Here is a 13,748-nt window from a genome sequence, read left to right on the forward strand (position 1 = left end):
GCCCCGGGGAGTGTGTCAGTATTTACAGGGTCCCGGGGAATGTGTCAGTATTTACAGGGCTCTGGGAGTATTTACAGGGTCCCGGGGAGTGTGTCAGTATTTACAGGGTCCCGGAGAGTGTGTCAGTATTTACAGGGTCTCGGAGGGGGGGGTGTCAGTATTTACAGGGCTCTGGGAGTGTGTCAGTATTTGCAGGGCTCTGGGAGTGTTTACAGGGTCCCGGGAGTGTCAGTATTTACAGGGTCCTGGGAGTGTTTACAGGGTCCCGGGAGTGTCAGTATTTACAGGGCTCTGGGAGTGTTTACAGGGCCCCGGGGTGTGTGTCAGTGTTTACAGGGCTCTGGGAGTGTTTAAAGGGTCCCGGGGAGTGTGTCAGTATTTACAGGGCTCTGGGAGTGTTTACAGGGTCCCGGGGAATGTGTCAGTATTTACAGGGCTCTGGGAGTATTTACAGGGTCCCGGGGAGTGTGTCAGTATTTACAGGGTCCCGGAGAGTGTGTCACTATTTACAGGGTCCCGGGGTGTGTGTCAGTGTTTACAGGGCTCTGGGAGTGTTTACAGGGTCCCGGGAGTGTCAGTATTTACAGGGTCCCGGGGTGTGTGTCAGTGTTTACAGGGCTCTGGGAGTGTTCACAGGGTCCCGGGGAGTGTGTCAGTATTTACATGGTCCCGGGGAATGTGTCAGTATTTACAGGGTCCCGGGGAGTGTGTCAGTATTTACAGGGTCTCGGGGAGTGTGTCAGTGTTTACAGGGTCCCGGGGAGTGTGTCAGTATTTACAGGGTCCCGGGGAGTGTGTCAGCATTTACAGGGTCCCGGGGAGTGTGTCAGTATTTAGAAGGTCCTGGGGAGTGTATCAGTATTTACAGGGTCCCGGGGAGTGTGTCAGTATTTACAGGGTCCCGGGGAGTGTGTCAGTATTTACAGGGTCTCGGAGGGGGGGGTGTCAGTATTTACAGGGCTCTGGGAGTGTGTCAGTATTTACAGGGTCCCGTGGAGTGTGTCAGTGTTTACAGGGTCCCGGGGAGTGTGTCAGTATTTAGAGGGTCCCGAGGAGTGTGTCAGTATTTACAGGGTCCAGGGGAGTGTGTCAGTATTTACAGAGTCTCGGGGGGTGTGTCAGTATTTACAGGGTCCCAAGGAGTGTGTCAGTATTTACAGGGTCCCGGGGAGTGTGTCAGTATTTACAGAGAGACCCCGGGGAGTGTGTCAGTATTTACAGGGTGTCCCCGGGGAGTGTGTCAGTATTTACAGGGTCCCGGGGAGTGTGTCAGTATTTACAGGGTCCCAAGGAGTGTGTCAGTATTTACAGGGTCCCGGGGAGTGTGTCAGTATTTATAGGGTCCCGGGAGTGTGTCGGTGTTTACAGGGTCCCGGGGAGTGTGTCAGTATTTACAGGGTCCCGAGGAGTGTGTCAGTATTTACAGGGTCCCGGGGAGTGTGTCAGTATTTAGAGGGTCCCGAGGAGTGTGTCAGTATTTACAGGGTCTCGGGGGGTGTGTCAGTATTTACAGGGTCCCAAGGAGTGTGTCAGTATTTACAGGGTCCCGGGGAGTGTGTCAGTATTTACAGGGTCCTTGGGGAGTGGGTCTGTATTTACAGCGTCCCGGGGAGTGTGTCAGTATTTACAGGGTCTCGGGGCGTGTGTCAGTATTTACAGGGTCCCAAGGAGTGTGTCAGTATTTACAGGGTCCCGGGGAGTGTGCCAGTATTTAGAGGGTCCCGAGGAGTGTGTCAGTATTTACAGGGTCCCGGGGAGTGTGTCAGTATTTACAGGGTCCCGGGGGGTGTGTCAGTATTTACAGGGTCCCAAGGAGTGTGTCAGTATTTACAGGGTCCCGGGGAGTGTGTCAGTGTTTACAGGGTCCCAGGGAGTATGTCAGTGTTTACAGGGTCCCGGGGAGTGTGTCAGTATTTACAGGGTCCTTGGGGAGTGTGTCTGTATTTACAGGGTCCCGGGGAGTGTGTCAGTGTTTACAGGGTCCCGGGGAGTGTGTCAGTATTTACAGGGTCCTCGGGGAGTGTGTCAGTGTTTACAGGGTCTCGGGGAGTGTGTCAGTGTTTACAGGGTCCAGGGGAGTGTGTCAGTATTTACAGGGTCCTCGGGGAGTGTGTCAGTATTTACAGGGGGTCCTGGGGTGTGTGTCAGTGTTTACAGGGTCTCGGGGTGTGTGTCAGTATTTACAGGGTCCCGGGGAGTGTGTCAGTATTTACAGGGTCCCGGGGAGTGTGTCAGTATTTACAGGGTCCTCGGGGAGTGTGTCAGTATTTACAGGGTCCCGGGGAGTGTGTCAGTGTTTACAGGGTCCCGGGGAGTGTGTCAGTATTTACAGGGTCCCGGGGAGTGTGTCAGTGTTTACAGGGTCCCGGGAGTGTGTCAGTATTTACAGGTCCCGGGGAGTGTGTCAGTGTTTACAGGGTCCTGGGGAGTGTGTCAGTATTTACAGGGTCCCGGGAGTGTGTCAGTTTTTACAGGGTCCCGGGGAGTGTGTCAGTATTTACAGGGTCCCGGGAGTGTGTCAGTATTTACAGGGTCCCGGGGAGTGTGTCAGTATTTACAGGGTCCCGGGGAGTGTGTCAGTATTTAGAGGGTCCCGAGGAGTGTGTCAGTATTTACAGGGTCTCGGGGGGTGTGTCAGTATTTACAGGGTCCCAAGGAGTGTGTCAGTATTTACAGGGTCCCGGGGAGTGTGTCAGTATTTACAGGGTCCTTGGGGAGTGGGTCTGTATTTACAGCGTCCCGGGGAGTGTGTCAGTATTTACAGGGTCTCGGGGTGTGTGTCAGTATTTACAGGGTCCCAAGGAGTGTGTCAGTATTTACAGGGTCCCGGGGAGTGTGTCAGTATTTAGAGGGTCCCGAGGAGTGTGTCAGTATTTACAGGGTCCCGGGGAGTGTGTCAGTATTTACAGGGTCCCGGGGGGTGTGTCAGTATTTACAGGGTCCCAAGGAGTGTGTCAGTATTTACAGGGTCCCGGGGAGTGTGTCAGTGTTTACAGGGTCCCAGGGAGTATGTCAGTGTTTACAGGGTCCCGGGGAGTGTGTCAGTATTTACAGGGTCCTTGGGGAGTGTGTCTGTATTTACAGGGTCCCGGGGAGTGTGTCAGTGTTTACAGGGTCCCGGGGAGTGTGTCAGTATTTACAGGGTCCTCGGGGAGTGTGTCAGTGTTTACAGGGTCTCGGGGAGTGTGTCAGTGTTTACAGGGTCCAGGGGAGTGTGTCAGTATTTACAGGGTCCTCGGGGAGTGTGTCAGTATTTACAGGGGGTCCTGGTGTGTATGTCAGTGTTTACAGGGTCTCGGGGTGTGTGTCAGTATTTACAGGGTCCCGGGGAGTGTGTCAGTATTTACAGGGTCCCGGGGAGTGTGTCAGTATTTACAGGGTCCTCGGGGAGTGTGTCAGTATTTACAGGGTCCCGGGGAGTGTGTCAGTGTTTACAGGGTCCCGGGGAGTGTGTCAGTATTTACAGGGTCCCGGGGAGTGTGTCAGTATTTACAGGGTCCCGGGAGTGTGTCAGTATTTACAGGTCCCGGGGAGTGTGTCAGTGTTTACAGGGTCCTGGGGAGTGTGTCAGTATTTACAGGGTCCCGGGAGTGTGTCAGTTTTTACAGGGTCCCGGGGAGTGTGTCAGTATTTACAGGGTCCCGGGAGTGTGTCAGTATTTACAGGGTCCCGGGGAGTGTGTCAGTGTTTACAGGGTCCCGGGGAGTGTGTCAGTATTTACAGGGTCCTCGGGGAGTGTGTCAGTGTTTACAGGGTCTCGGGGAGTGTGTCAGTGTTTACAGGGTCCAGGGGAGTGTGTCAGTATTTACAGGGTCCTCGGGGAGTGTGTCAGTATTTACAGGGGGTCCTGGGGTGTGTGTCAGTGTTTACAGGGTCTCGGGGTGTGTGTCAGTATTTACAGGGTCCCGGGGAGTGTGTCAGTATTTACAGGGTCCCGGGGAGTGTGTCAGTATTTACAGGGTCCTCGGGGAGTGTGTCAGTATTTACAGGGTCCCGGGGAGTGTGTCAGTGTTTACAGGGTCCCGGGGAGTGTGTCAGTATTTACAGGGTCCCGGGGAGTGTGTCAGTGTTTACAGGGTCCCGGGAGTGTGTCAGTATTTACAGGTCCCGGGGAGTGTGTCAGTGTTTACAGGGTCCTGGGGAGTGTGTCAGTATTTACAGGGTCCCGGGAGTGTGTCAGTATTTACAGGGTCCCGGGGAGTGTGTCAGTGTTTACAGGGTCCCGGGGAGTGTGTCAGTATTTACAGGGTCCTCGGGGAGTGTGTCAGTGTTTACAGGGTCTCGGGGAGTGTGTCAGTGTTTACAGGGTCCAGGGGAGTGTGTCAGTATTTACAGGGTCCTCGGGGAGTGTGTCAGTATTTACAGGGGGTCCTGGGGTGTGTGTCAGTGTTTACAGGGTCTCGGGGTGTGTGTCAGTATTTACAGGGTCCCGGGGAGTGTGTCAGTATTTACAGGGTCCCGGGGAGTGTGTCAGTATTTACAGGGTCCTCGGGGAGTGTGTCAGTATTTACAGGGTCCCGGGGAGTGTGTCAGTGATTACAGGGTCCCGGGGAGTGTGTCAGTATTTACAGGGTCCCGGGGAGTGTGTCAGTGTTTACAGGGTCCCGGGAGTGTGTCAGTATTTACAGGTCCCGGGGAGTGTGTCAGTGTTTACAGGGTCCTGGGGAGTGTGTCAGTATTTACAGGGTCCCGGGAGTGTGTCAGTTTTTACAGGGTCCCGGGGAGTGTGTCAGTATTTACAGGGTCCCGGGAGTGTGTCAGTATTTACAGGGTCCCGGGGAGTGTGTCAGTTTTTACAGGGTCCTGGGGAGTGTGTCAGTATTTACAGGGTCCTCGGGGAGTGTGTCAGTATTTACAGCGTCCCGGGGAGTGTGTCAGTATTTACAGGGTCCCGGGAGTGTGTCAGTATTTAGAGGGTCCCGGGGAGTGTGTCAGTTTTTACAGGGTCCTGGGGAGTGTGTCAGTATTTACAGGGTCCTCGGGGAGTGTGTCAGTATTTACAGGGTCCCGGGGAGTGTGTCAGTATTTACAGGGTCCCGGGGAGTGTGTCAGTGTTTACAGGGTCCAGGGGAGTGTGTCAGTATTTACAGGGTCCCGGGGAGTGTGTCTGTATTTACAGGGTCCCGGGGAGTGTGTCAGTGTTTACAGGGTCCTGGGGAGTGTGTCAGTATTTAGAGGGTCCCGGGGGGAGTTTGTGAGTTTTTACAGGGTCCTGGGGAGTGTGTCAGTATTTACAGGGTCCCGGGGAGTGTGTCAGTATTTACAGGGTCCTGGGGAGTGTGTCAGTGTTTACAGGTTCCTGGGGAGTGTGTCAGTATTTACAGGGTCCCGGGGAGTGTGTCAGTATTTACAGGGTCCTCGGGGAGTGTGTCTGTATTTACAGGGTCCCGGGGAGTGTGTCAGTGTTTACAGGGTCCTGGGGAGTGTGTCAGTATTTACAGGGTCCCGGGGAGTGTGTCAGTGTTTACAGGGTCCTGGGGAGTGTGTCAGTATTTACAGGGTCCCGGGGAGTGTGTCAGTATTTAGAGGGTCCCGGGAGTGTGTCAGTGTTTACAGGGTCCTGGGGAGTGTGTCAGTATTTACAGGGTCCCGGGGAGTGTGTCAGTATTTAGAGGGTCCCGGGGAGTGTGTCAGTATTTACAGGGTCCTCGGGGAGTGTGTCAGTATTGACAGGGTCCCGGGGAGTGTGTCTGTATTTACAGGGTCCCGGGGAGTGTGTCAGTGTTTACAGGGTCCTGGGGAGTGTGTGAGTTTTTACAGGGTCCTGGGGAGTGTGTCAGTATTGACAGGGTCCCGGGGAGTGTGTCTGTATTTACAGGGTCCCGGGGAGTGTGTCAGTGTTTACAGGGTCCTGGGGAGTGTGTGAGTTTTTACAGGGTCCTGGGGAGTGTGTCAGTATTTACAGGGTCCTGGGGAGTGTGTCAGTATTTACAGGGTCCCGGGGAGTGTGTGAGTTTTTACAGGGTCCTGGGGAGTGTGTCAGTATTTACAGGGTCCCGGGGAGTGTGTCAGTATTTACAGGGTCCTGGGGAGTGTGTCAGTGTTTACAGGTTCCTGGGGAGTGTGTCAGTATTTACAGGGTCCTCGGGGAGTGTGTCTGTATTTACAGGGTCCTGGGGAGTGTGTCAGTATTTACAGGGTCCCGGGGAGTGTGTCTGTATTTACAGGGTCCCGGGGAGTGTGTCAGTGTTTACAGGGTCCTGGGGAGTGTGTCAGTATTTACAGGGTCCTGGGGAGTGTGTCAGTGTTTACAGGGTCCTGGGGAGTTTGTCAGTATTTACAGGGTCCTGGGGAGTGTGTCAGTATTTACAGGGCTCTGGGAGTGTGTCAGTATTTACAGGATCCCGGGGAGTGTGTCAGTATTTACAGGATCCCGGGGAGCGTGTCAGTATTTACAGGGTCCCGGGAGTGTGTCAGTATTTACAGGGTCCCGGGAGTGTGTCAGTATTTACAGGGTCCCGGGGAGTGTGTCAGTATTTACGGGGTCCTCGGGGAGTGTGTCAGTATTCACAGGGTCCCGGGGAATATGTCAGTATTTACAGGGCTCTGGGAGTGTGTCAGTATTTACAGGATCCCGGGGAGCGTGTCAGTATTTACAGGGTCCTCGGGGAGTGTGTCAGTATTCACAGGGTCCCGGGGAATATGTCAGTATTTACAGGGCTCTGGGAGTGTGTCAGTATTTACAGGATCCCGGGGAGTGTGTCAGTATTTACAGGATCCCGGGGAGCGTGTCAGTATTTACAGGGTCCCGGGAGTGTGTCAGTATTTACAGGGTCCCGGGAGTGTGTCAGTATTTACAGGGTCCCGGGGAGTGTTTACAGGGTCCCGGGGAGCGTGTCAGTATTTACAGGGTCCCGGGGAGTGTTTACAGGGTCCCGGGGAGTGTGTCAGTATTTACAGGGTCCCGGGGAGTGTGTCAGTATTTACAGGGTCCCGGGGAGTATTTACAGGGTCCCGGGGAGTGTGTCAGTATTTGCAGGGCTCTGGGAGTGTGTCAGTATTTACAGGATCCCGGGGAGCGTGTCAGTATTTACAGGGTCCCGGGGAGTATTTACAGGGTCCCGGGGAGTGTGTCAGTATTTGCAGGGCTCTGGGAGTGTGTCAGTATTTACAGGGTCCCGGGGAGTGTGTCAGTATTTACAGGGTCCCGGGGAGTATTTACAGGGTCCCGGGGAGTGTGTCAGTATTTGCAGGGCTCTGGGAGTGTGTCAGTATTTACAGGATCCCGGGGAGCGTGTCAGTATTTACAGGGTCCCGGGGAGTGTTTACAGGGTCCCGGGAGTGTGTCAGTATTTACAGGGTCCCGGGAGTGTGTCAGTATTTACAGGGTCCCGGGGAGTGTTTACAGGGTCCCGGGGAGCGTGTCAGTATTTACAAGGTCCCGGGGAGTGTTTACAGGGTCCCGGGGAGTGTGTCAGTATTTACAGGGTCCCGGGGAGTGTGTCAGTATTTACAGGGTCCCGGGGAGTATTTACAGGGTCCCGGGGAGTGTGTCAGTATTTGCAGGGTCCCGGGGAGTGTGTCAGTGTTTACAGGGTCCCAGGGAGTATGTCAGTGTTTACAGGGTCCCGGGGAGTATTTACAGGGTCCCGGGGAGTATTTACAGGGTCCCGGGGAGTGTGTCAGTATTTACAGGGTCCCGGGGAGTGTGTCAGTATTTACAGGGTCCCGGGGAGTATTTACAGGGTCCCGGGGAGTGTGTCAGTATTTGCAGGGTCCCGGGGAGTGTGTCAGTATTTACAGGGTCCTCGGGGAGTGTTTCAGTATTTACAGGGGGTTCCTTGAGAGACTGTATGGCCTTCTGCTGTTCCATGGGTGTACCTGTAATGGTCCTCAATTACATCATTTGTGCACCAAATTGATGAATCCGTATCAGGATGTGAAGTCAGTTTTGGGGTGAATTGCATTCCGTTAACCACTCCTAACTTTATCCTCGACTGGGACTAAGCTCAATTCTTTTTCTATTTCTCTTGACAGTGATGAATGGGAACAGTCACTCACTGACTACAATCAGCACATCTCCATCCACCCCCAATGGGTCCAGCAAAGATCCTGCCTCCTCGAGCACCACCTCTCTGACTGATCAGCAGCTGCCTCCCGGCTGTGGAGCCAGACAGCTCTGCAAGCTGAAGCGTTTCTTGGCCACGCTGCAGCAGTTCGCCAATGATCTATCCCCAGAGATTGGAGATCGGGTGAGGACTCTGGTGTTGGGACTTGTGGTAGGTAGTTCCCTGATTTAATGGAACAATCTCAGCAGATCTTTCGGTAATAACTGGGCCCTTTGTTAATTCTCTGAGGGCAGTGTGACACAGATACTGGAAGTCCCTGTTCTACGTGGAATTTATTGAACTGCAACTGTTCCATTCTGTTTGTACGTGGCTGTATTCTGGAACCAGTTATCTAATTTCATTTACATAATTGATGCACTATCAATTACGACGAGACAAGAGTAGAATGTAATCGAGGCTTTATTACACAGAGATGTGTTGCCTCCTACAGCTGCCGCAGAAATGGCTGCCGTTCGGAGAGCACCCACATTTATACTCCGCCTACTGGGCGGAGCCAGCAGGCAGGGATCTACCCCCGTACCTGTAGTACAGGGGCCTTACCGTAATACCCATATATACAATATAATACAACAGTGGTGACTACCACAATAATGAAACTAATAAAATCCGGGAGACTGCGCTCCCGGGATTCACCCGGCTCGCAATGCCTCGCGAGATCTAACGCGAACTCGCAAGACCTTGTGATGTAAATCCTGCCCAATGTGGGTGGGATCACTTTTTGGCAAGTCTGCACATTAGAGCGAGCCAGCTAGTCTCACTGTAATATGCAGCTTCTCAAGGTACCCAAGACATTGGGAGACCTCGGGTGAGGGCTATTCAGCATTGGTCTGCACAAACGGGGACTACATGGGACGGCACTCGTGGGGGACCCCCAGGGGTTCGAGGCCCCCAGGTGCTTTGGGCAGGGTGATACCCTGGCACTGCTGGTGCCACCTGGGTGCGAGCCTGGCAGTGCTAAGGTGCCCAGGTGACACTCCCAGGGTGCTAGGTTGGCACTGCCACACCTGCAATTTTTTTCTGCTTGTGATCGGGCCGGGGGTGCCTTGCATGAGTGTTGGGAGGCGGCGGGGGGGGTTGGGAGGCGGGAGGGCGGTTGTGAGGTGGGGGGGAGGGTGTTGGGCGGCGGGGGGGAGGGTGTTGGGGCGGCGGGGGGGAGGGTGTTGGGCGGCGGGGGGGGGTGTTGGGCGGCGGGGGGGGTGGGACGTGGGGGGGCGTGGGGGGGACGGTGTTGGGAGGCGGGGGTGTTGGGCGGCGGGGGGGTTGTTGGGCGGCGGGGGGGGGTGGGTTGGGCGGCGGGGGGGGTGTTGGGCGGGGGGGGTTGGGAGGTGGGGGGGCGTGGGGGGGACGGTGTTGGGAGGCGGGGGGGGTTGGGAGGCGGGGGGGTTGGGCGGCGGGGGGGGGGTGTTGGGCGTTGGGGCTGTGGGGGGGTGGTTGGGAGGTGGGGGGGAGGTGGGTGGGTGTTAGGATGTGGGGGGGTTGGGCATCGGGGGGGTTGTGCGGCGGGGGGTGTTGGGCGGCGGGGGGGTGGTTGGGAGGTGGGGGGGTGGGGGGGTGGTTGGGAGGTGGGGGGGGTGTTGGGTGGCGGGGGCGTGGGGGTGGGTGGGGGGGGTGGTTGGGAGGTGGGGGGTGTTGGGCGGTGGGGGGGTGGGGGGGTTGGGCGGCGGGGGGGTGAGGGGGGTTGGGCGGCGGGGGGGTGGGGGGGGTTGGGCGGTGGGGGGGGTGGGGGGGTGGGGGGGGTGGGCGGCGGGGGGGTGGGGGGGGTTGGGCGGCGGGGGGGGCAGGGGGGGTTGGGCGGCGGGGGGTGGTGGGGGGTTGGGGGGCGGGGGGGGTTGGGCAGCGGGGGGGGGGTGGGGGGGGGTTGGGAGGCGGGGGGGGGTGGGGGGTGTTGGGAGGTGGCTTTGTTCCCATTAGTTGAATCACACCCAATGTTTCATTAGCCATCTCTCTGTAAACAAATAAATGGTTAAAATCCATGATTACCTCATCGTAACAACTCCTTAATCACAGTTGAAGCAGGTATACTGCCTGAATGCATCTGAATCCATAGTTTTCAATAATATTATTACAAAGAAATGTAAAATATAATATATAACAATTTCCTACATTCACCACAGCAGAATGATCTTTACTCTGTATTTAACCCCGTGCTGTACCTGTCCTGGGAGTGTTTGATGGGGACAGTGTAGAGGGAGCTTTACTCTGTATCTAACCCCGTGCTGTACCTGTCCTGGGAGTGTTTGATGGGGACAGTGTAGAGGGAGCTTTACTCTGTATCTAACCCCGTGCTGAACCTGTCCTGGGAGTGTTTGATGGCGACAGTGTAGAGGGAGCTTTACTCTGTATCTAACCCGGGGCTGTACCTGTCCTGGGAGTGTTTGATGGGGACAGTGTAGAGGGAGCTTTACTCTGTATCTAACCCGGGGCTGTACCTGTCCTGGGAGTGTTTGATGGGGACAGTGCAGAGGGAGCTTTACTCTGTATCTATTCCCGTGCTGTACCTGTCCTGGGAGTGTTTGATGGGGACAGTGTAGAGGAAGCTTTACTCTGTATCTAACCCGGGACTGTACCTGTCCTGGGAGTGTTTGATGGGGACAGCGCAGAGGGAGCTTTACTCTGTATCTATTCCCGTGCTGTACCTGTCCTGGGAGTGTTTGATGGGGACAGTGTAGAGGGAGCTTTACTCTGTATCTAACCCCGTGCTGTACCTGTCCTGGGAGTGTTTGATGGGGACAGTGTAGAGGGAGCTTTACTCTGTATCTAACCCCGTGCTGTACCTGTCCTGGGAGTGTTTGATGGGGACAGTGCAGAGGGAGCTTTACTCTGTATCTATTCCCGTGCTGTACCTGTCCTGGGAGTGTTTGATGGGGACAGTGTAGAGGGAGCTTTACTCTGTTTCTTACCCCGTGCTGTACCTGTCCTGGGAGTGTTTGATGGGGACAGTGTAAAGGGAGCTTTACTCTGTATCTAACCCCGTGCTGTACCTGTCCTGGGAGTATTTGATGGGGACAGTATAGAGGGAGTTTTACTCTGTAGCTAACCCCATGCTGTACCTGTCCTGGGAGTGTTTGATGGGGACAGTGTAGAGGGAGCCTCGGAGTGTTTGATGGGGACAGTGTAGAGGGAGCTTTACTCTGTTTCTTACCCCGTGCTGTACCTGTCCTGGGAGTGTTTGATGGGGACAGTGTAGAGGGAGCTTTACTCTGTATCTAACCCCGTGCTGCACCTGTCCTGGGAGTGTTTGATGGGGACAATGTAGAGGGAGCTTTACTCTGTATCTAACCCCGTGCTGTACCTGTCCTGGGAGTGTTTGATGGGGACAGTGTAGAGGGAGCTTTACTCTGTATCTAACCCCGTGCTGTACCTGTCCTGGGAGTGTTTGATGGGGACAGTGTAGAGGGAGCTTTACTCTGTGTCTAACCCCGTCCTGTACCTGTCCTGGGAGTGTTTGATGGGGACAGTGTAGAGGGAGCCTCGGAGTGTTTGATGGGGACAGTGTAGAGGGAGCTTTACTCTGTTTCTTACCCCGTGCTGTACCTGTCCTGGGAGTGTTTGATGGGGACAGTGTAAAGGGAGCTTTACTCTGTATCTAACCCCGTGCTGTACCTGTCCTGGGAGTATTTGATGGGGACAGTATAGAGGGAGTTTTACTCTGTAGCTAACCCCATGCTGTACCTGTCCTGGGAGTGTTTGATGGGGACAGTGTAGAGGGAGCCTCGGAGTGTTTGATGGGGACAGTGTAGAGGGAGCTTTACTCTGTTTCATACCCCGTGCTGTACCTGACCTGGGAGTGTTTGATGGGGACAGTGTAGAGGGAGCTTTACTCTGTATCTAACCCCATGCTGTACCTGTCCTGGGAGTGTTTGATGGGGACAGTGTAGAGGGAGCTTTACTCTGTATCTAACCCCGTGCTGTACCTGTCCTGGGAGTGTTTGATGGGGACAGTGTAGAGGGAGCTTTACTCTGTGTCTAACCCCGTGCTGTACCTGTCCTGGGAGTGTTTGATGGGGACAGTGTAGAGGGAGCTTTTCTCTGTCTCTAACCCCGTGCTGTACCTGTCCTGGGAGTGTTTGGTGCGGACAGTGTAGAGGGAGCTTTACTCTGTATCTAACCCCGTGCTGTACCTGTCCTGGGAGTGTTTGATGGGGACAGTGTAGAGGGAGCTTTACTCTGTATCTAGCACCGTGCTGTACCTGTCCTGGGAGTGTTTGATGGGGGCAGTGTAGAGGGAGCTTTACTCTGTATCTAACCCTGTGCTATACCTGTCCTGGGAGTGTTTGATGGGGACAGTGTAGAGGGAGCTTTACTCTGTGTGGTAGTCACCACTGCTGAATGACATTGTATATACTGCACTGCATACAAGGGTATTACGGTAAGGCCCCTGTACTACAGGTACGGGGGTAGATCCCTGCCTGCTGGCTCCGCCCAGTAGGCGGAGTATAAATGTGTGTGCTCTCCGAACGGCAGCCATTTCGGCAGCAGCTGTAGGAGGCCACACATCTCTGTGTAATAAAGCCTTGATTACTCTCTACTCTTGTCTCGTCGTAATTGATAGTGCATCAATTTATTAAGCAGAGATTTTACAACGATGGATCTCCTCATCAAGCCGGATCACGTGCATCCTCAAGCAGACAATGCCAAGTCAGCCTTCGCACATTGGCTAGCTTGCTGCATACATCGGATCTGCGCCAGACCCAATCCCAGAAGCACAGAAGCTCCAGATTCTGTACATGCGGCTGAGCTCCGATGTCTTTCCCCTCACCCAGGACGTGCCTGCCTACGCAGAGGCCATGGCGTTACTGAAGGAGAACTACGCTCAGCAGACCAACAAGATCCACGCCAGGCACCTCCTGTCCACGCGGCACCAACTTCCCGGTGAGTCTGTGGAAGATTTCTGGCGTGCCCTGCTCGCCCTGGTGAGAGACTGTGACTGCCAGGCCGTTTCGGCCGCTGAACATTCTAACCTGCTAATGAAAGACGCGTTCATTACGGGCATAGGGTCGGCCCACATCCGCCAGCGCCTCTTAGAAGGGGCTACGCTTGACCTCGCAGCGACCAAGAAACTAGCGTTCTCGCTCACAGTCGCATCACGCAACGTACAGGCTTATGCCCCTGACCGCATGGCCCACCCCTCCTGGGCATCGTGGACCCCAGCAGCGTCCGCCCCCAGCCAACCCCACGCCTGCTCCGCGCGGCAGCCAACCAACCCCGGGGGACCCAAATGCTACTTCTGCGGACAGACAAAACACCCCCGGCAGCGCTGCCCGGCGCGGAGCGCGCTCTGCAAGGCCTGCGGCAAGAAAGGACATTTCGCTGCAGTGTGCCAGGCCCGCTCAATTGCCGCTATTGTCCCTGCACCCCCCGCGTGCGGCCCTTGGGGGCCGCCATCAACCTCGCCTCAGACCACGTGCAGCCCATGGGCGCCGCCATTTTGCTTGCCTCACAACAAATGGGCGGAGCCATCTTGCCTGCCCCAGGACACGTGCAGCCCATGGGCGCTGCCATCTTCCTTGCCTCAGGACCCCAGCCCATCGGGCACCTCATCGGGCCGCTCATCGCCTGCAACCGCTGACGACCAGCCGCGTCTCGCCTCCGTCACGATCGACCAGTCCCGACCGCACAACCTCCCGACCGCGTCGACAAAGGTGAAGGTCGACGGGCACGAGATATCCTGCCTTCTGG

General features: G+C 55.5%; 1 protein-coding gene across 2 annotated transcripts in view; it reads left to right on the top strand.

Moving 5' to 3' along the window:
* Nucleotides 1-13,748, top strand: part of LOC140430300 (protein CBFA2T1-like) — a 145,340-nt gene that overhangs the window by 74,493 nt on the left and 57,099 nt on the right. The window contains exon 3 of one of the 2 annotated variants that reach the window (XM_072517728.1): nt 7,978-8,219. In XM_072517728.1, the coding sequence (XP_072373829.1) occupies nt 7,978-8,219 (242 nt within the window). The remainder of the gene's footprint in view (nt 1-7,977; nt 8,220-13,748) is intronic. The other variant, XM_072517729.1, reaches the window with a different exon arrangement.

The sequence above is a fragment of the Scyliorhinus torazame genome, chromosome 10 (assembly GCF_047496885.1).
Source record: "Scyliorhinus torazame isolate Kashiwa2021f chromosome 10, sScyTor2.1, whole genome shotgun sequence".
NCBI lineage: Eukaryota > Metazoa > Chordata > Chondrichthyes > Carcharhiniformes > Scyliorhinidae > Scyliorhinus > Scyliorhinus torazame.